This window comes from Neopsephotus bourkii, unplaced genomic scaffold (genome assembly GCF_033783945.1).
Source record: "Neopsephotus bourkii isolate Nb327-2 ecotype Australia unplaced genomic scaffold, CSIRO-AGI_Nbou_v1 NB_1181, whole genome shotgun sequence".
NCBI classification, from domain to species: Eukaryota; Metazoa; Chordata; class Aves; order Psittaciformes; family Psittacidae; genus Neopsephotus; species Neopsephotus bourkii.
Window position 1 is genome coordinate 4,711,416 of NW_026901666.1, and position 27,652 is coordinate 4,739,067.

At 42.4% G+C, this 27,652-nt stretch overlaps 2 protein-coding genes across 4 annotated transcripts in view; both read left to right on the forward strand.

Annotated features, from left to right (window-relative positions):
- Positions 1-3,506: 3,506 nt before the first annotated feature.
- On the forward strand, positions 3,507-13,922 carry DAPL1 (death associated protein like 1). Its single transcript, XM_061363808.1, has 4 exons — positions 3,507-3,600; positions 8,158-8,245; positions 12,118-12,181; positions 13,655-13,922. Exons 1-4 carry the CDS (start codon positions 3,543-3,545, stop codon positions 13,772-13,774), a joined length of 330 nt encoding a protein of 109 aa, XP_061219792.1. The 5' UTR covers positions 3,507-3,542; the 3' UTR covers positions 13,775-13,922.
- A 13,103-nt stretch (positions 13,923-27,025) lies between these two features.
- Positions 27,026-27,652, forward strand: part of TANC1 (tetratricopeptide repeat, ankyrin repeat and coiled-coil containing 1) — an 86,561-nt gene continuing 85,934 nt past the window's right edge. For 2 of the 3 annotated variants that reach the window (XM_061363814.1, XM_061363815.1), the window contains exon 1: positions 27,389-27,443. The gene's annotated coding sequence lies outside the window, so the exon portion shown is untranslated. Of the gene's footprint in view, positions 27,223-27,388; positions 27,444-27,652 lie in introns of those variants that run through there. The other variant, XM_061363812.1, reaches the window with a different exon arrangement.

Genomic DNA, 27,652 nt, shown 5'->3' on the forward strand with positions numbered 1-27,652 from the left:
GAGAATCCAACAATGCCTTAAGAGTAAACTCGACAGAAATACCTGTGCTTTCAGCCAGCTACATAGCAAATCTCCACATGTGTGCAAACACCTGCTTCTACAGATCTTCAGCAATATTTTCTATGCATCTTCCAATAGCGTTTGCTGACAAAGGAGTGCATTTTACTTTGGCTCTATATTGTTTTCCCTGTGCTATTTCAGTCATCATTACCACAGAAGAAAGAAAAAGTGTTTCCCCAATGGCATGTCTATTTTTGTCTCTCGCTAGTAAGCAAGAATGCTGGTTTTGGCTGGGATAGAGTTAACTTTCTTCGCAGTAGCTTTTATCATGCTATGGCTTGGATTTGTGCTGAAAACAGCATTGATGATAACCCAGGGACGTGTTAGTTACTGCTGAGCGGTTTTTGCACAGCCTCAAGGCCTTTTCTGCTCTTCACCCTGCCCTGTCAGCAAGCAGCTGGGGGTGTATGAGGAACTGGATGGGGACACAGTGGGACAGCTGACCCCAACTGATCCAAGGGATATCCTAGGTCATGTGGCACCATCCTCAACAATAAAAAAGGGGGAAGAAGAAGGAAGGGGGAAACATTTGGAGTGATGGCATTTGTCTTCTCAACTCACCATTATGCATAATGGAGCCCTGCTTTCCTGAAGACAGCTAAACACCTGCCTGCTGATGCCAAGTGGTGAAGGAACTGTCTTGCTTTGCTTATGTGCACAGCTTTTACTTTCCCTATAAACTGTCTTTATCTCAATCCATGAGTTTTCTCACTTTTACTCTTCGATTCTCTTCCCCATCTCACCACAGCAATACAAGAGGGCGGCTGTCTGGGGCTTAGTTGCTGGCTGGGTTAAACCACAACAGGAATAAATCTCAAAAGAGGCTTCTAAAGGTTTACAATTAAGTTTAATGAAATTATATATGTGATTGAGTATCACACAACTCTAAAAATATCACTGAAAAACTATCAATGTTTGTCTTCATTTTCTGGATGCTTCATTTTTAAATGCTTTGCTAATTGTGATGTCTTTATAGTTTCATTAGCTGTTATCTCAGGGTGCAATACACAATTGGGGTGAGGTTCATCATTAATTAGAGTAGGTGTAAATCCATATTTCAAGTAGTCTTCCTAATAATTTCAGGCATTTTTGGCTGATTTCTCCTCAGTTCTGATTAGATCACCACCGTTTTTGCCTTGCAACGTAGCTGACAAGCTTGGAGCAGGTGAAGTGCCAGCTCCACCGTTTTCTTGTTGTTCATTTGTGCTTATGTTGTTCTCTTCAACCTGTGGGTTCTTTGCAGGAATCTCTTTAAGCCACTTGTCCATTTTGTGTTATCTTAGTTAAAACTAAATAATATAAAGCATAATCCACTCAACCAGCACACACAAACTGCAATACATCACAATCGACTGAAGCAAACGAATGAGGCCATCACTGTGAACCCCTCTGCCTCCAGGAGATGATGGTAACATGCGTGACAGCCTTGAAGGTACAGACCAAGTGAGGGCACCAGAGTCAAGCTGTATCTTACATACTAGTAAAGTATAAATTCTTTGTGCTTGTTTGTAAAGACAATAAATGTAGGTAGACATTCTAAAATTTTCATTGTGCACACCAGCAGATCAGTCTCACACAAGCCATGGCTGCATACACCTTGCTTTGGAGCCTGCTACCCTAGACAACTGGTGAGTAATGCATAGGCTGGCACCAGCTCATTTCCAAGTTCACTGGGTGACTGGGTTTTATAATAAATTACTGGATCTTTCAATGTCTGCTTTAAGCTGACAAAGCTCAGCCTTTGTTCTCCAAAGGATTTGGAAAACCCGTTGACAACGACAGACTACATTTTTTGACATTAATGTGGCTCCGCCCAGTCTCTAGCTTGAAATTAAGAAATTAAGAAATTAATCACATAGTTCTTAAAAAAACTTATTGCTTAAAAACCTTACTACTAAAAATACTTGTATAAAACGGGGGGGGGGGGGGGAATGACTAAAAACAGTCTCCTATGATCTCTGTGAAGCTTCTGTATTTCCCTGTGGCCTCCCCCAACAAGTAAGGATTAACTACAGAGGTGAAATTTTCCTCAAATATGTGTGCACCTCCTCTAGAGAGCAAAACCGTAAAACTTACAGACCAGACATTGGTGGTGGAACCCTAGGAGACAAATGCACAGTTATGTATATTCACACAAGAGAATGGAGGTTGTTCATATCTACTACAGCATCAGTCCTAAAATTTAGACCACAGATCCATGGTTGCACTTGTATCATTGACAGCTAAAACAGTTCTGCTGCAGTACCACTAGAACACTCCAAGAGAAACTGCTGACTAGTTCCTGTCTCAAAAGAGAATGCTTTCTTCAGTCAGGATACAAAGTCAGACCCAACTTTACACTAACTGCATTGTTTTCATTATAAGTAGCTAGCAGGTGCGGCAAGACAGCATAGCAAGCACATACATATGAAATACACATTATCACTAAGATGACAAAAAATAAGATGCTATAATATGATAGCTGGTACTATAAATGAAATTTTCCTTTTGTACTACTTCAGTCAGCATTAACTCCATTGACTAACATAGGCTTTTCCTTGGCCTGTGTACACATTAAGAGGATGTTTCCACTAAATACACAGCCAGTAAGTGCCTGAGTCTGGTTCAGAGGGCACATGAACTCCAAATGTCCAGTAACACTGACTTTCTCTGCTGTCTGCCGAGGTGTGAACTCCTACTACAGCCTTTCCCTCAGCTGAGGTACTAACAGCTGAAAATCAGTTTCTCTACCCAGAAATGGATTTTCACTAAGTCTGGAGCACAGAGCTGGGTCTGCACTCTCTAGTCCTCTGTCAAATGCTGCCAAGATGACCCAGGGGGTTCAAAAGTTCTCAGTCATGGGAGGGGAATAATCAAAACCTAGCTAAAAAAAAAATTAACAAAACAACAAATCAACAAAAGCAATGACAACAGTTAAAAAAACAACCAAACAACAGACAAAAAAAAAAAAAAACCAAACAAACAAAAAAAACCCCACCAAAACCAAACAGCCAAGGCACATACAAGTGAGAAAAATTCTAAGCGAAATACCTTAACTAAAACAGGCTCAAGGAAACTTTAAGTCTGTAGCTGAAATCTGAAAAGCCTGTAACGAACCACCACGACAAAACAAAGGAAAAAGGCATACAGCCAGGGTAACTTGAACGAGGGCTGATAAAGGTGATGGAAGTTCCCACCAGGACGAGACGGGACAGCAGTCAATCTAACACCAACCACTCACAGGGTTCATTTTTCTCTTTGGTCACCCCCTTCCTCATTTTCGCCTGACTTACGTGATGCACTCGTGCCGCAGCATCATGATCCGCGGTTTCACAGCGCATCTCCCCCCTCCGCGCCCCTCACCTCAGGACGGCCGCACCAGACCCGCCTTCGCACCGCCTCACGCGCCTCTGCTCAGCCGTGCCCCGCCTCAGAGCACAAGGGCGCTGCCACGCGCGTCTGCTCGCGTCCTCCTGCGTCCACCGTGGGTTTCTCGCGTCGCCATGGTCCGGAGTAAGCGCGCTTCGTCACTCCCGCCGCTGCACGGGCGTCCGCCTGCAGGTGGGGGTAGGGGTAGGGGTAGGGGTAGGGGTAGGGGTAGGGGCCGGGGCCGGGGCCGGGGCCGGGGCCGGGGCCGGTCTCTGAAGGGGGTGCGGCCGCTGAAATCAGCGTTCCTGTACGAACGCGGTTCCCGGTAGCGCCTGATAGCGTCCACGGACTCGCTGGGAAGGGATCGCGGTGCCCCGCCACAGCCAGCGCTCCCGCACCTGTGGGCCTGTTGTCGGCCCCTCCGGAGACCGGTGGGGTTGGGGAGCGGTTCTGGCAGTGGGGGCGCAGAAGGGAAGGGTGGCAGCGGTCGGGGCTGCTCCGTCCCCTTTCCATGCGGCGGCAGGCACCCGAGGCCCGGAGCTTCCCTCGGCCTGGTGTAGGCGCAAAGCTCAGCCCGCGGTGCTCTCTGCGTTCACACTACATGAGCAGGTACCGCACCTGGTGTTCTGGGGCTGCGTCCGGTCTGCAGTGAACCGCCATGGGCTCGGGCTCTGGCGAGGGGTCTGGAGCACAAGTCTGATGAGGAGCGGCTGGCGTTGTTGTCTGGAGAAGGCTCGGGGGAAACCTTAACCCTCTCGATAACTGCCTGAAAAGAGGTTGCAATGAGATGGGGGTCGGTGTCTTCTCCCCACTGACAAGCGGTAAGACGAGGAAACAGCCTCAAACTGCGCAGGGGATGTTTAGACTGAATATTAAGAACGGTTTCCTCACCGAAATGGCTATAAGGCATTGGAACAGGCTGCCCAGGGCAGTGGTGGAATCACCATCCCTGGGCGTGTTCAAAAACTATGCAGATGAGGCCCTTAGTAATATTATTTAGTGGTGGACTTGGCAGTCGTGGGTAATGGTTGGGCTTGATGATCTTAAAGGTCTTTTCCAGCCTAGCTGATTCTGTGGTGGAGCAGGGGCTCTGCTGCTTTCTTAATCAGGAATGCATTATCAAGTAATAGACAAGTATCAGTGGCTTAATGAAATCTGTATACATATGTTTAGTGTGCCAGTCTTATTCTTTGCCTCTTACTGTAATGCAGAAAATAGATATTTTTTTCTTTTTCTACCTCACCTCCCCTTTGGAGTTACCTGACTAAACATGGTGCTTCTGAGTGCAGGCTGACAAGCCTTCAGTGTGATACTCTAAGCATGGCTCTACCTAATGGGTGGTTTGTCAAGATGTACTACTTGGTGTTTAAATGCATGCCTAGGTTTGTTGCAGAATCTGTAAGCACATACAGCTGGTAATCCACTCCTGTGCTTGCCTGTTCATTATCTGTGTGGAGCTAGCATCTCAAAACACAGAGTTAGCAGTAGTACTCGGTTTGTTACCTGTGTGTATTGAGTTAAGTCTAAAGAGCTTCTGCAGACTTAACTTTTAGAACTGCTGCACAGCTGCTGCTGAGCCTAAACCAGTTAGGTTCGCCCCATCCCTCCCTGGTTTATTAGAAGCAGTTACGGCCTGAATAGCATGAGACATAACTTGTGTGTCTCATCTTAGCTGTAACATCTGTTTTGTTTTCTTTAAAGGTATTTTTCTGGTGTTGTGGTGTATTTCGTTTGTTTTGAGCATGCTTTTACGTGATTTTGTGATGTAAGAAGCTTTTGCTCAACTTTACTTGTGTCTGGTCCTTTCCTGGGTTTTTGTGTGTATGTGTGTCAGGGATGGTTGAGTTGCACTTGAAAGGACCTTTACACCCCTATAGTCAGTGACCTTGTATAGGTACTGTTTTTTTGTTTTCATGGCAGCAAACTGAGTCATGGTGAGGCTCATCTGCCCCTGCAGTGGAGTGACTGTCTCTGGCAAAGGAGCAGGGATGCAGGAGCAGAAAAAAGTTGTTCCAGCTTTGCACTTGGTGAACAAAGCAGGTTGAAGGTAGACAGTGGACACCTTTATTCTGACCACAGTATCCGTATATAACCTTGGGATTCAACAAAGTTTTTGTTTTGTGCCTTTGTTTTCAGTTTGGGTTTCCTGGTTTGGGTGCTCTAGATTGGTTTTTTTTCTTTTTTTTGCAGGGAGGGAAGGGACATATTTCTCCTTCCTTATTTCTTTTCTTAAAAAATATAGGGTGGTTTAAATATGGAAATTAGCAAAGATTTTTGGCACACGGTGCTTAAGTGTTAGGTTACATGGCTTACAGGGCACTTAAAAAATACAAAAAATAGAGCTCTATGGTGGAACTTTGACATATCTGTTAATTGTTTTGGGAAAAAAACAAATTACAAAACAGCTTTCTGATATATTCCAAAAGCATCGATATTTAACTATTCCACTGCTAGGGGTATCTTTGAACAGGCTAGTAGCAGCTATTGGCTAGTCAGTAAAGACTGAAAAGTCCTGTATTACTCTTATAAGTAACTTCTTCTTTGTGGTTTTTGGTAGTAGATGCAATTCCTGGTAGGCTACTTCGTCTTTTGTAGATTCATAGAATCATAGAATAGTTAGGGTTGGAAAGGACCTTAAGATCATCAAGTTCCAGCCCCCCTGCCATGGGCAGGGACACCTCACACTAAACCATGTCACCCAAGGCTCTGTCCAACCTGGCCTTGAACACTGCCAGGGATGCAGCATTCACAACCTCCCTGGGCAACCCATTGCAGTGCCTCACCACCCTAACAGGAAAGAATTTCCTTGTTATATCTAACCTAAACTTCCCCTGTTTAAGTTTTAACTCATTACTTCTTGTCCTAGCGCTACAGTCCCTAATGAAGAGGCCCTCCTCAGCATCCCTGTAGGCCCCCTTCAGATACTGGAAGGCTGCTATGAGGTCTCCACGCAGCTTTCTCTTCTCCAGGCTGAACAGCCCCAACTTTCTCAGCCCGTCTTCATACAGGAGGTGCTCCAGTCCCCTGATCATCCTTGTGGCCCTCCTCTGGACTTGTTCCAACAGATCCATGTCCTTTTTATGTTGAGGACACCAGAACTGCACACAATACTCCAAGCCCAACCATTACCCAGGACTGCCAAGTCCACCACTAAATAATATTCCTAAGGGCCTCATCAGCATATTTTTTGAACACGCCCAGGGATGGTGATTCCACCACTGCCCTGGGCAGCCTGTTCCAATGCCTTATAGCCATTTCGGTGAGGAAACCGTTCCTAATATTCAGTCTAAACATTCCCTGCGCAGTTTGAGGCTGTTTCCTCGTCTTACCGCTTGTCAGTGGGGAGAAGACACCGACCCCCATCTCATTGCAACCTCTTTTTAGGCAGTTATCAAGAGCGTTAAGGTTCCCCCTGAGCCTTCTTCTGCTTAGAAAGACAAAGAAATTTCATACCTTGTGAGCTGAGGGTATTTGAAATCTTGATTCTCTTTACTGGCAGGTAATTGGAAAAGGCTGACACTTCCATTTTAGAGGAGACTTTGAAGTTAGCTTTTCGAAAGAATTTGGTTCTGTCTAGATATCTAGTGTATTTGTTCCTGTAAGATGACTATTCATTTGCTGCTAATACAGCACTATAATTAACTGTATGTATGTAATTTTTAAAAAGCCAAATTGAGACATTGCAGAACTCCAGTACTGTGAAGCTGCTTTGGACATGACTGAAGGAGAATTCTTTTTCCTAAAACTAAACCTTCTACCATGAAATATATGGCAAGTGGTCAGATTTGGTAGAAAATGGGTGGTAGTTACAGATGGGCCCATCTGTTCCCCCTGTGAGAGGCCAAATATATTTTTTGTGCTGTTTAGCTGAGTAATTCTTGAAACTTTCTGCCATTCCCTATTAACTCCTGTCCCCAAATATTTGAGTTTGAAAACTCCAGTCTTGATTATTCATGATAAAAATAGGAGCCTTGCTGTAAGATGAAAGAGCTTCTTCAAAATAATGAGAAATAAACATTAAGTTTGTTCTTTTTTACTCTTACAGTTTTAAAACTTGAAATACCCTCATGAACAGGGAGAAAGTGTTTATTTCAGCAAGATGTTTTGGATAACTTCGCCTGTTCTTTGCTCAGAACTGAATTTTCTGACATGCCTCAGAACTTAGATTGTTATTGTTAGGTCCCCTGTAGCTTAATTGGTGCTAATTGGGTTTGTGATAGGCAGTTATATTAATAAAATATAATTAAACATGTTAGAACACAAGAACAAGGTAAGTATGCAGCTGGTTCTTATCTGCATTATTAGGTTAATTCTAGAATACCTTGAGTAAGTCATGTGAAAACCTTCATTGCTGAGTGATATTGTTTGACAGCCTGAAAGTGTTTAGAGTTTGGTTTGTTTGTTTTGCCTTTAAAAATTCAAATTATAAACTATTACATCTGAGATTTATGGGGGAAGAATGCATATTAACATAATAAGGTGGTAAGATTTATTATAGTTATCAGTGACCAAAACCCCTCTAATTTCTTGATTATAGTATTAGGAAATTGATTTGAGTATGCCATGACAGAGAAGTTTAAAGTCCTTGCTGGATCTGTTTGTTTCTGTGTTATGTGTATGTTTAAAAGTGAAGCATAGAGTTAAATATGGAAATGTGATCTTAAAGTATTTTTTTTCTTCTCTAAGTGTATGTAATGTAATAAGTAATTCTGTAGCTATTTGTACATAAATAGTATTTTCTTCTTGCAGTCAAAGCTGGAGGTATGAGAGTGCCTAAAAAGCATGAATATGGACCTGTTGGGAAAAATGCTAAACCCCCAGGAAAAGACAAGACAAGGTACTGCATTCCTGGGCTTTTTCCCCTCTGCCCCATAGTTCAGAGGTAATGGGCTGACGGTTGAAATCAAAAGACAATTCTTAATCCCAGAAGAGTTTAATTCTTCAATTAACTTGTGCAATTTATAGAGGCAACTCTGAGGTAATCATCAACTTGAAGTTTTCTACCCCTCCCCCAAAAAAAGAGCCCCAACTTCAAAACCTAAGGACAATGCCACACAGTGAAAAATAAAAGGTGAATCTTTTCTTTGTTGTCACGTGTTATGTAACAGAAATTAAAACAATGTTTTGCCTACCTGTACCTAATAAAGTAATAGTTTCAGTTTCCAGTAACAGTTTTCAGTGAAATGAGTTTTAGGCTGTCCTCATTCTGAAGGAAACTAAGTCCACATCTCCCATCCCCCCGAAAAGTGTTAATTCCTGTGTAGCCTGTATTTCCTATTTCAGTCTCAAATCAAATCTTTTTCTGTTCTCTCTTTCCTAAGCTTACTCAAGCTATTTTGCCCCAAAATGAAGGCATCTTTCTACTTTTGAATAAGGTAGCAGTGACTAGTTGAAGTGGGCATCAAAAGGAATACTTTCTTCATGATTTTTCAAACAAAGACTGAATGTTTTTCTGAAAAATACACATTTTTTTCTCGGATATCTCTCAACAAAAAGCTAAGATGGCCGATATATGGATAATTGCTATGATGCTCTTAGAATCAGTGTGACCCTAAGATTTTTTTCAAAGGAGCCCAATGCAGTGATTTGCTCTCAGAACAAATCTGCTGTGTTCTGACAGTGATGACCTTGTTGTGCAAGTAAGCAGCGTATATATCCTCTTCCATATGATGATTAAGGTATTTGTGAGGAACTAGAAGACCTATTACTTTAGCCCATTGTCAGATAAAACCAGCATGTATCTTGCTGTATTGCTTGCCTTCACTAGTGAGTTAGATGCTTCCTGTTGAGGACTTACAGAAAAAAAGATTCATAGAAAAAGTCTTCATAGAAAAAAGATTTGAGATTTGTGGGGATGAGACAAAATGTAACCGTTAAAGTACTTTCTTTGGGGAGCTGGATCTAAAATTCCACGTCGCACTGTAAACTGTGTGCTTTTAATACCTTTATCTGTTTTGTAAGCATTCAAAATTATGTCTAAGTTGAGGCTGAAACTTGGATATATTTCTCTAATGAGTGCTCCTGCACCTAATGTACACTGTTCTCTAGCCCACCAAAACATTAAATTTTTGCTGTTCAGTGGCGCAGCTTCTAGAGGAAAGTACAGTCCGATCTTGCAGACTTCTGAGAGCAGGAGATAAGGGGTTTAGTCTCTTTAGAATGAGGACAGCGTAGAATTTGTTCTTTCCTTGGAAAGTGTTGAGCATTATCTTACTAGGTATGAGTAGGAAACACATCTGTTGTTGCTTTAGAAGTGACTTTGTCCTCCTGCTATGAAAAAGCACTTGTAAGCAACAAATTTTTACCTGTAGAAGTGGGCTCTGATTTGTGTCAAGATGCACTTGCCTCTCCTGTATTCAAAATTTGGTACTAGTTTTGTGCATAAAAATAGAAACAAAGCAAGGTTAAATATTCTGTTGTATTTCTTAAGAATAGAACTCCCTTCAAGGAGTCTTTGTATTGTCCTTGTGATAGCTTGCTCTGGACTTGCTGAAGAGGCTCATCCAAACTGAAGCAGCTCCTGAATCTTTTATTAAAGCACATCTGGAATTATCCTGAAAGCTGTGAATTACTCCTTACACTGCTGTGGATTTAGGGACATCAGTTACTGCTTACCTGTAAGAAAGGAGCCACCTCTACTATAGTGTTTCTGTAGTACACAGGTAACCATTTAGAAAGCCTGGATTAGTGAGGATGGGTCTGGATGACTTTGTTCTGATTCCCACTTGTTTGTTTGTGGGGTTTTGTTTTTCTTTTCTGCACTAATTTAAATTCCCTGTATTACTTCTGAGAAACAGATTTACTTCTGCTGTTTCTAAATAGATGTTTTAAAGAATGCTTCCTTTTTAGTTGAAATGTATACATTGCAATCATGGTATCAGTGTGTCTGACAGGCACTACAAAGTACTGTAATCAGTAACATTTATGTGAAATAGACTATTATGCCAGGAGCTAAAAGGGAAGTGTGTGACTAGACTGACAGCTGAACTCAGTTTTTTGGACCAAGATGTTAATTTTTTTCCTCTAAAATGTTCTAATCAGTTAGATAACTTTTAAATTAACTGTATTTAGCCATGCCAAGAAATAGTGTAATGATTTTATTTCTTGGCAGGGTACAGACATCAACACTGTAGGTCTTTGGATTTCTGTTTTTCTCCTCGCTGGCTTGGAGGACACTAACCTAAAATACAGTTTTTTGGAATAAAGCTGAGCTTTCCTGTTTATTCATTCTCTGCACCAGAATCAGTGGTTACTTGGTACAGCATTACCTACCTTGTTGAGATGCTGGATTTCATTCTCAGGTTGTAATCACAGAAGTCACAGAGAACTCTGTGGTCTGTTACTACTAAAGTAGTTGAGGTTTTGATTCAGGTGAGATTTTCTGAGGGTCAAAGTCACTGTCATAACTTAAAGTGGATACTCAGAGCTGAGACTGGTCTTGGCAGGAGCTGAGCTTTTGAGACTTAGTTTAAAAAAAAAAGAAAAGGCGTGCTTCCTATGAAGTTGCTATGTAATATGATAGAATATATATCATATAAATCTAATATATATATAAATATATAATATAATAGTGCCTAATAGAATGTAATGCATCATGTTAATAACTAGATGCCTGCCTGACAGTTCTCTGAAAATACATTCCATTTGGCTATACATCATTATTTAAGAGAAGCAATTCAAAGTTTTGTGCGTTCTTTGTTTTTTGTTGAGTTTTCTCATAGCTTCTGTTGTTGGGGTGTTTGTTTGCTTGTTTGTTTGTGGCTTGATTCCACCTCCCATCCCCACCCCCCCACTCCCCCCCGAGTTAGAAGGGCTTTGTTTTTGTTGATTGCCAGTTGTCTAGGTGTAATTTTACTCCTGTCTTTACTATAGTCATAGTTAGCTGATGACATAAACAGACCTGGCGTAGCACATATTTGTCAGTGTGGCAAACTTACATCAGTTGTTGAGCTGAAATTTCAGTAGGAAATGTGCCTTGCCTGATACACAGAACCATTAACTTAGCTAAAGCAGTATCTGATTTTTCAGAGTCATATTTAAGGTATCTGGGTCCATGTGTGAGGGTAATAATGATTTTTCTTGAATCCATTTTTAAGATACAGAGGTGTCACTGCGGATAATCGTATAATGAGAAGAATATGCAATCCATAGTTCTTCCTGTTGCTGAACTAAATTATTTTGTATCCAGAGATCGTTTGCTTATGCGATATTGGTAACATGGCTGTTTTTCATAGGAGTATGAAGAAGTTAATGGGATAATCTTGCACAAAAAGTTTTTGCTTGACAAATTGCTGCTGTCAAAGGAAACACTCTCCAAAAGCAGAGGGTGAATTTTTTTCATGGGTCTAGACTGGAATCAAGAAAATTCCTAAGTCAAATTTTAGAGTTCTGGATATCAGTGCTCAGCTTCTGTGAAGCTACTCTGGGGGGGGGGGGGGGGGGGGGGTGGAAGTCTGTTTTGAGATATTCAAGGATATTTATATATGTATATAGCCTTTTGTTTACCTAAATAAAAGTCTGCAACACAGATTTCTATTCTGAGGCAGCATACCTTTTTTTTTAATACCCTAGTCTTTAATGTGATTAAAGGATTTAGCTCCAAAGCCTAAATTTCTATTACAAAATATTTTGTATTAAGCCTGGAAAATGAAAGTGCCAAGTACTCCTGTGAGATGGAAATGCTAAATACATTCTTGTTTTGGTTTACAGTGCCATTGCCAGTTTTTCAAAACCTCAGAACATGGGTGTCTTGGTAGCAGAAGCACTGAGCAAAGTAAGTATCTCTGGACAAACAAGATACATGTTTGCCAGGGCTTCTTCATAAAACTGTACAGTAAAAAAAGTGAATTTTCCTTAAACTGCTGTCATCTGACACTTGTAAGTTTCTCATCTACCTCTAAATATTTTTGAGGTAGTCTATTTCTTTAGCAGTTATATGGCGAAAATATAACTAGCCTTTCCTCCTTACTCTGGTGTGTTTGATTCCATTTGTATTTACATTAAGTAGCCCCAGGGTAGATATGTACACCTTTTACAGAAAATAAGGTGTGTCTGTTCTTTAAAGTGGTATGTTGATTTAGATTTATGGAAAGGGGGGGGGGGGATGGGATTATCAGTGACATAGTAAATTTGTGGCAGAGCTGGGATTACAATTGAGAAAGGAACCTGGTCTTCAAGTCTTTAACTCCACTGTGGAAATAGCTTTAACTGCTGTAAGGGTCCAATTCACAGAAGTGAAAAGATGGCCTCTTGCAGGAGGTGGGTAGTGCCACTGCCAAGTGCTTATTGGATACCAAGACAGCAAGTTAATGTCAGACTATTGCAAGTGATCCCTGAGACAACAGGCACAGAATATTCCACTGCTGCTGCATATGCAGCTGTTTCACCCGACGCCTGACATTAGATAGTCAAGCATCTTCTTGAACTCTGCCTTGGAAAGACTACGAGATCATTTAAAATTGTGTTGCAGAGCTGTTGATGGACCCTTTTATACCTACAAAGACCACTGTCTGGTATCTCTTGCTAGGCTGTTCATGCAGGCTCTTAACACCTACGTTTTGCAAGAGCTGATTTGACAAGCAACTTCTTAATTTGCATGCTAATCTGAAGATCTGACAATTAGAATCTATTTTTCATATACTTGCAGTCTTTAGACTGTTAGGCATACATCAGTTGCATCATTCCAGCATAAGCCTTTCATCAACAGATGAGTATATAGCTTTAGTATGTAGATGTTGAATTTTTGAATTGGCTGGTTTGTTAAGGAGAACAGATACAACTCATGCTATTTCTCCTCTACTTGTCCCCACCTTCTCTATTCTGACCTACCATTTCCTTCTCTTGGTTTCCATAATCTCATTACATGAAACTTTTGCAGTAGTTTAAAAAGTGATAATTTGATACTGCAATGACAATGACTTGAATCTAGGAAAGTAAGAATTTTAAGCAACTTATTGTTAACTCTGGCATGCTGATTATTTGCTCTGCTTTCCTGATCTTTACAGGAAATTCTATGAGCTACTAATAAAAAGGGGGAGGGGGAGTGAATGTAGTTAGGCTGATACCACTTTAAAAACATAAAATAAAATGAAATGTACAGAGTTGCCCTAAGTTTATCTGTTGATTATTTGAACTTCTTGTGGAGATAAGTTTTAAACTACTTTTATATGATAAAATTTAGGAAGAAAATATCATAAAAGCTATGTTTTATAACAACTTTTCCCCCCTCCACCCTTTAATGTTACAGATGAACCATAAAATTAATGCAGCAGCCTTACAGGTGGCTCAACAAAAGCCTCAGCCTGCCTTGGAGAAGTTCATACTGCCTAAGAGAATTTACATTATTCAACAGCCACGGAAATGTTAAGATACTCATTAAAATACTCATGCTTACTTAAAGTGAATTTCTGTACAAAATAGCACTTCACACACGGTGGTGAAATGTTCAAAAGCTATGTGCCTTGTATCTCACTGTATTTTTGTTACTGACAATAAAATACTTTATAAGAAGAGTCGCTAAATGTACTTAGGATTTATTTAAATACCATGGTGTAGGTGTAATCTGGTTTTACTAGTGTACAGTAATTACACAATGCTAAGAAGTCTAACACCCAAAAACAACAAAACCACCCCCCCCCACCCCCAAAAACACAAACAAAACAACAAAACACACAACAAACACAATTTAGGCTGAGGTGTTCCATGCTGAATGCATGCCTTAGGTGTACTGCACAATAAGAAACTTGAGCAAGTCCTGGGAAAGATTCCCATTTAGTGGAAAAAAATACCTTTTTCCTTGCATTTGTGTGTGTAAGGAAATCTGATTCCTTTCCTGGGATCCAAACAGTAGGAAGAACCAAGTGAAAACAGTCTGTTTGAATCCCTCTGGGGCTGGGGAGGGTAAGTGAGGGAAGTAAAGGGAGTTGAACCTCTGGGTTGAGAGGGTAGGCATGAAGGAGGAGGAGGAGTCAAGGTGAAGGCAGTGATTTGACGATGGAGTTTAAAGTTGGTAGAAGGGGATACAGGCCTGAAAAGCAATGAGACTGAGCATGGACTGGTAGGAATACACGCTTAATAACAGGGAGGAGCAATTGTAAATACAAGTACAGGCAGTACCCTTGAGCCTTGCCTCCTTATGCTGTCAGCAAAAGACAGTACAGTCAATCCTGCGCAGTCCAGAGGATCATACTCTCCTACTGCTAATTGTTTGGTTGAGTAGCTCAGCTGACTTTGCTCTGAATTTAATTCTGCTGAGACTGTTCTTTGGTTTGTTTTTTTTTTCTTTATTAAGGTAATGTTTGCAGATGAATATGCCATTAAGAATGTAGTGGAGGAGTCCAGGTAGACATAATATGAAAGGTAATGCTCAAAAATGTTTATATTGTCAATGAGGCTTCTTTTTATTGTGTGCTTTCCAGATGACTGCAGTGGGAAGCTATTATGAACATATGAAACACTCCCTCTTACACAGGGGGATCACAGGTGGGCTATCCAGGATTAGTGTTAGCATTTAACATGAATGTGTGCTTCGTTTCATCCATCCATAAAATGTAAATAACCTTATATGTTGATTAAAGATTAGATTATGATCACAGGAGGTGGTGATTAGTAGTATGTGCAATAAACAATTTGGTTACACCTTGAATAAGTAGGAAGGATTAAAATAGTGCTGCTCCTATGAAGACTGCTAGGGGTTTTTTTCCCCAGATTTCTTAACTGGTAGCTGCTTGTAAAATACTGTCACTGTTATTTGGACAACAGCAGCAATATACTTTATGGATATTTAAGTTGTAGCTACATGATTTGGAAAACATCTAGTTCTGCGTTTATATATGCTACACTTTCCACTGCCTGAGCTGACTGTATATAAATAAGTATCAATATGAATGTAAATTATTTGAGTTAAAGCTGTCCGTATGTGAATTGATTTATTCATGCTATCAAGGCCAAAAATAGCACTGTGCACTGTAGTATGTCAGTGCTTCTTACAGGAAGATTATTAGTAAAATCTGTATAATTCTAATCTTTATCCTTTTTGTTTCTGAGGGCCTTTAAGAAGATTACTTTCTGTGAAATAACCTGCTGCTGAAAATTTATTTATATTCCGGCCAAGGGTTTAATGCAAAATGACATCTTGCAGGCAAAGGATTGTCTCTTCCGAAGTCAGATCCAGCTTTCCCCGGGATGCTAGATAAACCAGACACCCAGTTGTTCTGGCCACTTTGTGCTTAACGCACACCTCAGTGGAGAAACCATTTGGATACCATTTCCTGGTGCCTGGAAGAAATGGGACTTCTGGCACACTATAGAAGTAGGTAACTTGCACCCTGCTATGGAGGGAGTTGCTTCCTGCTGTGAGGAGTTACTCAAATACTGTGGGAATGGAGATACCTGGGATCCTTATTTCTACCTTACATCCCTAGTGTGGTTGGAAAAATTACTAGCAAATTGCTCTGTGGGAATTCAACCTGTTACCGCAGTGCTTCATCACTGCAGCTGTGTAAACACCATGTTGTGATGCGATGTTAACGTGGCTGCAAGTAGCAGTGAATAAACGAGTGGATCTGACTACCCTTCTCTTGGTCCTTTCTTTGATTTTGTACTTTGTTTTTTGTTTGGTTTAAATGAATGTTATTTAAACTGTTATTAGTATGTTCAGGGTAGGGATGGCATGCTCAGTGTAGAAGACAGATACAGGAAATTACTTTTCTGACAAATCACGGCACACACTGATTGCTTATAGATGTAATACTTCTGTTTTAAAAGGACCTGTCTACTACTACTTCCAATGCACGTTTAGAAAGTTCAGTGCTACACAGATGAGTTAAGCATATACAGTAACTCAGGTTCTGGAAGTATATGTCTCCATCATCATCATCATGGCTTGACTTCGCAAATGAAGATTTGGGAAGGGCTTTACCCACGCTTACTACAAGCACGCTGATGACTAAGAAGGCCAATGTGGGATAGGCAAATCCGGCTACAAAAAGCACAGCAGAAGGTCTCCTTGGGTGAGACAGGTGGGGCGCGATTCTTTCTGCGTTGTCTTTTCTCCTCGAGACTAGTTCTTTGTGAGTTCTCAAAGGAGTCAACGGCATTATGTATGATGTGCCTCCAAGTCTCCCGATTGGAGGCCAAGATGGACCACTGATGGTAGTCAATATGGCCAAGGCTAAGGTATTGTTTCAGGGAGTCCTTATATCTCTTCTTTGGGGCACCTCTCTTGCGGCTACCGGTGGCAAGTTCACCGTAAAACACAATCTTGGGGAGGCGGTGATCCTTCATCCTAGAGATGTGCCCTGCCCAGCGCAGCTGCAATTTCAGCAATATGGCCTCGATGCTGGTGACCCCTGCCTGTTCGAGGACAGTGACATTAGACACATAGTCAGTCCAATGGATGTTTAGAATTGTACGGAGCCAGCGCTGATGAAAGCGTTAGAGGAGTTGCAGGTGATGACGGTAGATGACCCATGATTCAGACCCATATGAAAGAGTAGACAATACAATGGCTCTATAGACACTGATCTTTGTTCTTTTCTTCAGGTGTTTATTGCACCAGACTCTTTTATGGAGTTTTCCGAAGGCTCTATATGCCTTTGCTATTCTGTTGTCTCTCTTTGTCTATCGTGGCATCCCAGGAAATGATGCTTCCCAGATAGCTGAACTGCTGAACTGTCTTAAGCTCTGACTCGCCGACGGTAATATGGGGATGGCGATGGCGATAATCTTCTTGCAGTGCAGGTTGGTAGAGGACTACTGTCTTCAGGCTGACTTCCAGCCCAAAAACCTCAGCCGCCTCCTCAAAGCAAGATGTTAAACGCTGCAGAGGTGCTTCTGTGTGGGCACAGACTGATTGCTTACGGATGTAATACTTCTGTTTTAAAAGGACCTCTCTACTACTACTTGCAATGCACATTTAGCAAGTTCAGTGCTACACAGCTGAGTTAAGCATATACAGTAACTCAGGTTCTGGAAGTATATGTCTACTGTATTGGCAAACAGGAGTTATGCAACATAGGGCTCAGCATGTGCTTCTGAGAGGCTTGTGAGAAGCAACAGTCCTGGAAAAATGAACCCATGCACATTCAATGCCTGGCATCTCTGTATGTACAGAACATAGAATCATAGAATAGGTAGGGTTGGAAAGGACATTAAGATCATCAACTTCCAACCCCCCTGCCATGGGCAGGGACACCTCACACTAAACCATATCACCCAATGGCTCGTCCAACATGGCCTTGCACACTGCCAGGGATGGAGCATTCACAACCTCCCTGGCCAACCTATTCCAGTGCCTCACCACCCTAACAGGAAAGAATTTTTCCTTATATCCAATCTAAATTTTCCCTGTTTAAATTTTAACCTATTACCCCTTGTCCTACCACTATAGTCCCTAATGAAGAGTCCCTCCCCAGCATCCCTATAGGCCCCCTTCAGATACTGGAAGGCTGCTGTGAGGTCTCCACGCAGCCTTCTCTTCTCCAGGCTGAACAGCCCCAACTTTCTCAGCCTATCTTCATATGGGAGGTGCTCCAGGCCCCTGATCATTCTCGTGGCCCTCCTCTGGACTTGTTCCAACAGATCCATGTCCTTTTTATGTTGAGGACACCAGAACTGCACACAATACTCCAAGTGAGGTCTCACAAGAGCAGAATAAAGGGGCAGGATCACTTCCTTCGACCTGCTGGTCACGCTCCTTTCAATGCAGCCCAGGATACGGTTGGCTTTCTGGGCTGCAAGCCCACACTGAAGCCGGCTCATGTTCATTTTCTCATCGACCAACACCCCCAAGTCCTTCTCCGCAGAGCTGCTCTGAATCTCTTCTCTGCCCAACCTGTAGCTGTGCCTGCGATTGCTCAGACCCAGGTGCAGACCTTGCTCTTGTCGTGGTTAAACTTCATGAGGTTGGCATCAGCCCGCCTCAAGCGTGTCAAAGTCCCTCTGGGTGGCATTCCTTCCCTCCAGCGTATCAACCGAACCACACAGCTTGGTGTCATCGGCAAACTTGCTGAGGGCGCACTCAATCCCACTGTCCATGTCAGTGACAAAGACGTTAAACAAGACCGGTCTCAACACCGATCCCTGAGGGACACCGCTTGTTACTGGTCTCCAGCTGGACATTGAGCCATTGACCACAACTCTTTGTGTGCGGCCATCCAGCCAGCTCTTTATCCACCAAGTGGTCCATTCATCAAACTGATGTCTCTCCAATTTAGAGACAAGGATATCGTGCGGGGCAGTGTCGAATGTTTTACATAAGTCCAGGTAGATGACATCAACTGCTCTACCACTGTCCATCAGTTCTGTAGCCCCATCATCAAAGGCCACCAAATTGGTCAGTCAAGATTCCCCCTTAGTGAAGCCATGCTGGCTGTCACCAAGCACCTTGTTGTGCTCACCTCATGTGCCTTGGCATGCCTTCCAGGAGAATCTGCTCCAAGATTTTGCCAGGCACAGAGGTGAGACTGACTGGTCTGTAATTCCCCAGGTCATCCATTTTCCCCTTCTTGAAAATGGGGGTTATATTTCCCTTTTTCCAGTCATCAGGAACTTCACCTGACTGCCATGTTTTTTCAAATATGATGGCCAGACATACATGAAGTGGTAGTATGGGACTTCCAAACAGCCTCACAGAAAGCCTGCATTAATGTAAAGTATCTTCCATGTTGTACCTGTGTAAAATTTTCAGGTATAAAAAGAGGATCTAACAAAAAGGAGGCCAAATTTTGATAAATTATTTCATTATTTTTCTAAATGTAAAGCAGGTGCAAGCTCCTCTTCTGCTGTAACACACCTTGTGGAGCAGGAAATCCTGGCAACTGATAGGTTGGGGTTTGTTTTTCCTGCTTCTGTAGGATGCCATCAACGTGGTGGCATTGCAGGTAGTGTTTCATACTTGCTTTTCATGTCAGTAACACTTCCTAGACTTTGGCTGGAATCTGGAAGATTTATGTAGAGAACAAGCTACCTCTTTTGCTTAAATGTATTTTATAATTGAGACCATCGTATAATTAAGAGCATTCCTTTTTCAACCAAGTCTGTTTTTTACTCGTATTTTGACAGCAGCACTGTCAGTGGATTATTTTATAATAATTTATTTCTATTTGTTAAGGTGTCCTGCTTATAATAATATTCTTAATAACAAAAGCTAAAGAAGAAACTAAAACTGTAAGACAACTTAAGTTTTTCATCCTGTTTGTGCCTTCCACACTGCAATTTTAGTTTGTGTTTGCACCATCATTGATGATACTATTAAGTTGTCTTATGTTTTAGGAAGTTTGTTTTATTTAGTTCAATTCTGAATTCAGTACTTTGCCTTCATTATTTAAATAACTAAAATTAAATATGGAACATAATGAACAAGCACAGTTGGTTTGCTAAAAAGACCAAAACCTTGTAGGAAGCCTATTTCCAGTCTTCCTGAGGGTTATTACAAATGATGCAGGCATTCTACAAAAGTGGCATGGTTTCAGGAAATTATTTCTTCTGTTGATCATTATTTCATCATGTTGATGTACATAATATGGGTTAATATGCAGTTGGTTTTATCTGTAGACCTCAAAACACCTTACAGAGATAGGAATGACTGAAGCCAAGTGGCAGTAAAAGCAGTGAAAACTAATTTCAGTAAATGTTGATTGGTTCAATGTACTGGTAAACTTGGTAATGTCACACATTCTATTTGATGGCCTGAGTAAGACATATGGGCCTTGCTGTGCTTCTCTGCGGGGATGGATTTCCTCTTGGGTGAGGAAAGTCTCCACCTTTAAGACTCTGACACATGGAGGGTGGATGGTGTTTCACAGAGCTATGTGGGAATTTGGCAGTGTGTAACCTTAAACTGGTCTGGAATGAGCTATAATACCCCCCCCCGGCTGATCAGTTTAGCTGCAGAAATGTGTACTTCATGCTTCTGGACCACTTGTGATTTAATTTTTTCTGAAGAGGGTAGGTGTTGTTGGGGTTCAGTATAGATATCTGTGTTCCATTTGTTCTGGCTTCTAGGCCTATGGCATTGTCTGCTTCTTGTCCTCCCCACTGTTGGTTGATGGGCTGCTGCTGTGCTAGTATTCTGAAGAACACATTATTGAATCAGATGTGTACTGTTTTCAGTCTTGCTCAGCTACGTAAACTTTAAAGGCACTTTGACTTCCCTACTGAAACCAGTCATAGTTTTCCCTTTATTCAGCAAAACCATAAAGAGAACAATGATCCAATGCAACAGCATGTTTAGTATTCTTGTCAAACCTGGCCATGCATTCTACTCCTCATCATTATTCCACTCTTGCTGAATTTTAATGAAAAACTTTTAGATAATTTTACTAGCAGAATTTTCAGTCTGGCACTTCATTTGTAACAGGCCACCAATGTTTAGTTCATTCTTCAGTTGAAGAGGAAGGACTATGCCAATTCTGAAGTCAAAGCATTGCTGACTTTCCAGCTAAGAGAGACCCTCCACCTAACAAAGACTTTCCAATTCTCCAGTTGTTTGCTAACACGATTTTATAGAGGTTTATGACTCATATCAAGAGTAGCTTAAGAAATTTCAGTACTTTTATGTGTATACTGGTTTTGCCACAAGAGGCTGCTATATACCTATGGCTTATTAAGGTTTTGCCAGTTAGACCTCAGAAAACAGCTATTTTCTTATGAGGAGGTATATTTTAATCTGCTGAGGAAGTTTCAAAGACAAAAAAAAAAGATTCGTTTTTGAAAACATAATTTGGTATTTCACAGAAGACATGACTCCCTAGAAGTTGTAAAGAAGCAAAAGGCATAACCTGATGGTAGCAAAAAGTGGTATCTGATTCCTTATCTTTACTATTAAGCCTTGCTGGTTTTGTAGATGCTTTCACATTACGCTCCTAAATGTGGTCACTTCAGAACAAATTTACTGCTTTATGAACCAGGCAACACTGAAAAGTTGCAGTGTTTCATATTCAACAGTTACACATAAACGGATGAAATTTCTGAAACTGATATCATTTATACACTGTTCACTTCTGATGATTAGTTCAGAAGTTATTTATATGTAATGGAATGATTAAGACTTTTTTGAAGCTATTATAAAAAACTGTTTTATATAATGGCCATTATCTTAGATGCATAATAGGCATTTACTGTATACTGAAATAGAGCAGTCACAAAAATGAAGGCTAACTTTAAAATTTAAATCAAACCTTCTACTTTCATTGTTCATAACTTTCTTAAATTCTGTCTAGGTTAGATTTTCCATATTTGGTATGTTTTTTCAAAATTAAAGAGTTGGAGCAAACTGAACTATCTTTAAGCTACGCAAGCCTTAAATATTTGTTCTTTTTAAGTTACTATCAAGAAATGTCAAAAGCAGTGAAAAGATTATCTATAAAAAAAAAACTAGCTGAAATTGAGAACTTTTAACTCTGTTTACTTTGTGGATCTCAGCTGTAAAAACTAAAACAAGTCAAAAAGCCAAATTTAGACAGAGATGATTTTGTTGGAGCTGTTCATGGGTGCCAGCCAAAGATGGGTAGGCATATAATTGCTGACCCACAGTGTGTGTGCAATTGAACTCATCCATACAAAATCCTTCTGAGGTTTCTAAACACACTGCTTTAAAATTTGTTATGAAGAGCCCTCCAATTATGCTGAAAACTCTGGCTGCTGGTCCTTTAGTAGCAGCCTAAAATTGGCCTTGCTGCCTTGCATTGTAATGAAGAAAAAAAAAAGGGGGTAGCTAGGGGTGTGTGGGTGGAATGGGTGGCAGAATGTCCCAAAGCTCTGCAGGCCTTGGCTTTAAGGAATTTAGAAATACGTCTGGCAAAATTGGATGCACTGCATGCATTTGCTGTTTCAAATGCATATACTGTTCTAAACTAATAAGCTTAAACGACCAGACCTTCCACAGAGGTCAGCTTCCCATATTTTTTTTCCAAATGTACGTAATTGAAGGATTTGGGAATAGGTGGACAGAAGAGAAGCAAAGCATCAGGAAGGACAATAATAATAATTAAGCTGGGAAACAGTGGCCACAAAAGAACATAGGGAACAAACTATTAATGGAAACAAATGCAATAAATGTAAGGGTATTTGCAGTATTTTAGTTGATATCACTGATTATTATTTTTTACTATTTATTATATTAACCCTTATGCCAAGTATCATCTACACCTATGGAAACTGATGACAAAAAAGCATCATACGAGAGTAAACATCACAAATACAACAAATTCTGATGTGTTATCACTGAAATTACAGAGGCTCTATAAAGAATATGTGGCGGACAGCAAGTGCAAGACATAAGTTGGCGCATGTAGTGATCATAAAGTAGTTTGACACAGGTAGTTTGTAACTTGATAGTAAGACTATCTTGTTTTGCCTGTAAAGCATGTGTCCAACTTCTAGCCTGGTTTCATAGAAAAAATGGGCCTATGTGTAATCCATGTCTGCATGCGTACTTGTTCTCCTTCCTCACTTTCCCTGCTGGCTTTAGAGCCAGTTGGTTCATTTCATATAAAATCAACTGAAAATAATACTTCAGTGGAATGGTATTGGTTGAAAACAGGTAGCCAAAATGAGACTACCTCCTCCTATTCTCCTACTACACAAAAATGGCATCACAAAAGGAAACAGACGACAGACATCAAATAACAGTGGACTGGACAGACATTATGAATGCTGCTTTTACAGACAAAAAAACATAAATAAGAACTTAGATCTTCTTAGACATCTGCAAATCCAACAGTCACAAAGCTATTGAATACAAAGTGGTGCGGATTCTATTTAGAGAACAAGCTGTTTTCTTAAAATCAGTAAACGGAGAATTTTCTACCAAATTATTATTTTGCATGAGAATGAATCTGACAGGATAAAAGCATCTACACTGAAAGAAAGCTCCTAGAATTTACAAAACTAACTGCTTTGAAGGACCCTCCAAACCCAAGCATTGATATAGCAGGTTAAGATGAGAAGCCCAAGCTAACATAAACAACACTGACACTGAGCAGAAACAGTAAAAAGGCTTGATTTCTTATTTCCCTAGTCCCCAGCATTACAGTGAACACTGCAGCCGTTACATTTCAGCTGTATCTGAGGTTCTTCTTGTCTCCCCCACCCCAAAGGCTTTAAAACTACTAGAAGATTGCATGATAATTCTGAGACTCTGAGGACAGCCATAACCTTTGTAAAAAGACAAAAAAAGAGCTGAAGAATTTCAGTGGCTGGGAATGGACAAATGATCTGAACAAATGACTGGAAGGAGCAGAGGGCAGAACAGTTAAAGTAGAAAAACAGCTGGGGGCTGAATTCTTCTCAAAAGGAAGCTACTGATGAAAGCAAAAATCTTTATGTTGCTGGTATCAGAAGCATTGCTCTACTGAGACAAATAGGGAAGCACTAAAATCAAGCCCTAAAAAATATTTTGATTCTGAGCTTCTCTGTGGAACAGCAGGACTGAAATCCAGTTCACTGTAAATATAACTTCAAAACTTCTGGGTTCATACAGAGAGGAAGAGACAGTGAGCACTGGGCCTGATGAGTAATAGATCCCGGAACGGTGGAGTCGTAGCTCATTTTTTTGTCTCAGGTTTCAGAGACAAAGACAAAATCATAAAGGGGTGCCAGAACTAAGACATTTCCTTCCAAGAGAGAGAAAATTCCTTTATTTCCAGACATATGCCTCATCACATAGTCAAAACAGAGGGAAGAAAATGTGATCAGGAGGATTCTCTACTGGAAGAAAGAAAAGCTGCAGGCCAAGTTGTATGCAGCATCCTACTCACATTCTGGGACAAGTCTTCAGCTACTTAGCTGCTGAAGTGACAGTGAGGGAGGTGCAAGAGAACCAACGGCTCTGTGGTTGTGAGCCAGAGAGGCTTTGCCTCCATGTCAATGTGCTGTGCTCATGCCACACAAGGCATTTTTGTCAGATGTTCCTAAGAGGATGCTCTTCTTGTACACAAGCCTGTAAGTTGTTTCGCACACACAGAATGGAGTCTCTTTTGTACCCCTGACATTGAAAGATGCTCTGTGAAATGCATGGATAGTGGAGAAGAGGTTCTAGAATATTCTGGCACTGCATTCTGTAGTTAAATTAAGATTCAGTTTTTCATGATGAATTGCATATGAAAATAAATTACAGTTTTCTGAGAAAAGCCTTAAAAATTTAGATGTATTTTGGATTGTCCCTACATTTTCCTTGTTTGGTGTGAGGAGGATTAATTAATTAATTATGTGAAATTGTATTCTAGAAATTACCTGTAGGGAAGTGTCCTGGGTTTAGCAGCAGCAGTCATTTTTTCTCCTTCTTGGTAGCTGGTGCAGTGCTGTGTTTTGACTTTCGGGCTGGGAACAAAGCTGATGAAAATGATGTTTTGGTTTGGCCAAGGACTTTGTGAGCCTCATGCTCTGCCAGGGAGGAGGGGAAGCCGGGAGGAAGCAGAGACAGGACACCTGACCCAAACTGACCAAAGAGGTATTCCATACCACAGCATGTCATGCCCAGGAGGTAACTGGGGAGTTACCCGGAAGGGCTAGGAGGGCATGGAAGGTTGGAGGAGGTATTGGCACTGAGTACTTTGGCCTTGTCCAGGTAATAAATGGAGCGTCAGACATTTGGGGTGGAAGAGGCAAGCAGTCTGAAGTTGGGAGAGAACACATAAGATGAATATTTCTGTTAATATTACTAACTGTTGTGCTCATAACGCTGGCATTCAAACCATTACTGCTAAACGTATGTCTTAATATTTAAAAAAAAAACCCCACCACTTTAACACTAAAGCCATTAATGTGAGGCGGTTATCTAAATGTAAAAAACAGCTAGAGATAACGCTCTTTAGTGGCTACTTTGCCACAACTTGTGGGGGTTATCACAGGTGGCATTGACCTCAGTTAATGCACCAAAGTAAAACAAAAATGCTTCATTTTCTTCTAAGCCACCTTTTCATAGCATCATAGAATCAATTAGGTTGGAAAAGATTTTTAAGATCATCAAGTCCAACTGTTACCCCAGCACTGCCAAGTCCACCACTAAACCATGTCACTAAGGACCTCATCTACATGTTTTTTGAGCCTTTACAGGGATGGTGACTCAACCATGGCACTGGGCAGCTGGTTCCAATGCCTGATCACCCTTTTGGTGAAGAAATTGTTCCTAATATCCAGCCTAAACCTCCCCTGGCACAGCTTGAAGCCGTTACCTCTTGTCCTATCACTTGTTACCTGGGAGAAGAGACTGACCTCCACGTCACTGCAACCCTCCCTTCAGGTAGACAGTGATAAGGTCCCCCCCAAGCCTTCTCTTCTCCAGACTAAATAACCCCAGTTCCCTCAGCTGTTCCTCGTAACACTTGTGCTCTGGGCATGCTAACCCTTCACCAGTTTCATTGCCCTTCTCTGGACCCACTCCAGCACCTCGGTGTCTCTCTTGTAGTGAGTGGCCCAGAACTGAACACAGAATTTGAGGTGCAGCCTCACCAGTGCCCAGTACAGGGGATGATCACTGCTCTGGCCCTGCTGGCCACATTGTTTCTGATACAGGCCAGGATGCTGCTGGCTGCCTTGACTGCTTGGGCACAAGCTGGCTTATGTCCAGCAGCCACCAGTCAGCACCCCCAGGTCCTTTTCTGCTGAGCAGATTTCCAGCCACTCTTTCCCAAGCCTGTAGTGTTGCATGGAGTTGTTGTAGCCCAAGTGTAAGACCTGGCACTCTGCTTTATTGAACCTCATGCCACTGGCTTTGGCCTAGCTATCCAGCCTGTCCAGGTCCCTCCATAGAGCCTTTATATCCTTCAGCAAATTAACATTCCTAGCCAACTTGGTGTCATCTGCAGATTTACTGAAGGTGCACTCAATTCCCTCACCCAGATTGTCAATAAAGATGGAAGAGCTAAATACTTCAACTCTTACTGCTAGGCATCATCTTCATCCTTCAGATTGGTTTTGCAGCTCTCTTCTGCACCCTAATATTTCAGTACCTTGGAAAATATGGATAGTCCAGAAACAGTGTTCTACTGCTGGTTTTACAAAAGCTGTATAATCCATGATGATTATATTCAGAGTAATACCACCTCCCTGCCCATGCTCACTAATCCTTGTTCACATAGGCAAAGAGCGCACTAGGTCTTTTTTGGTGCAGTAACTTTTATGTTGGATGGCTTTACTGCCACAGCCCCAAATCCTGTCAATAAGTGCTACTTCTCAGAATGGAGCACGTCCCTTTCTATATCGTGGCTTTGGGACACTGTCCTCATTCCTGAACTTAGAATTCCCAAACTGCCTGTCCTAAATCCCTTGCATGGCCCACTTCAGCAGGTAACCTGGATCACTCTGATACATCTTCTGTCATTATTATTCCTATTCCACTCATTTTTGTCCTCTGCAAATTCTTACAGGAAACCGCAATGTAAGCGAGTCCCCAAGGGAGTGCTTCTGCTGGTGGAACATTCGCCTACGAAGAAACGTGACGTCCATGGGGGTGACCCCACCAGGCCGCGGAAGGCGAACGTCGTAGCAGCAGCCTTGCTGCCCACCTTTCCCTGACCGCCCCTTATGGAGCTCCGGACGCGCAGCCGCCCTGCTGGGCCCGGGGAGCTACTAGCCCCTGTTAAGCCAGCGCCGAGATCTGCCCTCGCCGTCCAACTCCGCTCCGCCCCGGCGCTCCCCGCCCCGCGGAGCGGCCCTGTGGAGTGGCGGCCGTGGGGTGCGCGGGGCGGGGACTGCTGCTGCCGGCTCCCAGTGAGCTCATCCCGCCGACGCGCCCGGCTGCCCGCGGAGGAGCCCTGCTTGGGCCGTGCCGCGGGAGTGCCTGAGCGCGGGGGCCGGGTACCGCAGTCGGAGGTAAGCCCTTCCTCCCGCTCCCCCTCCTCCCGGCCGGCCTGTCCGGAGGGCTGCGCGGGGGCTTGGTGTCGGCGGGACGCCACTCAAAACTTTTTGGCCGAGGAGAGTGTACGGGCAGGTTGGACGGGCGCGGGGCGGGAGCTGAGGCGTGCGGTGGGGCTGAGACGGCGGCTGCCCCTGCGGCGGGGCCCAGGCCGTGGCCGTGGCCGTGGCCGGCACAGGTGAGGGTAGGGCTGGGAGGAGCGCGGAAAGGTGCGGCCTGCGGCGGCAGAGGAGGCCGGAGGGGCTGGGGGCGGGCGGCGGGGGCTGCCCGGGCCGGGGGGGGCTGGAGGAGGCGCTCCCGCAGGGGCGAGGCCCGGGGCTGCTGGGCGGCCGGGATTTCCGCCTCCCAGCGCATACTTTCACGTTTCTGTAACTAGTAAAATTTTTA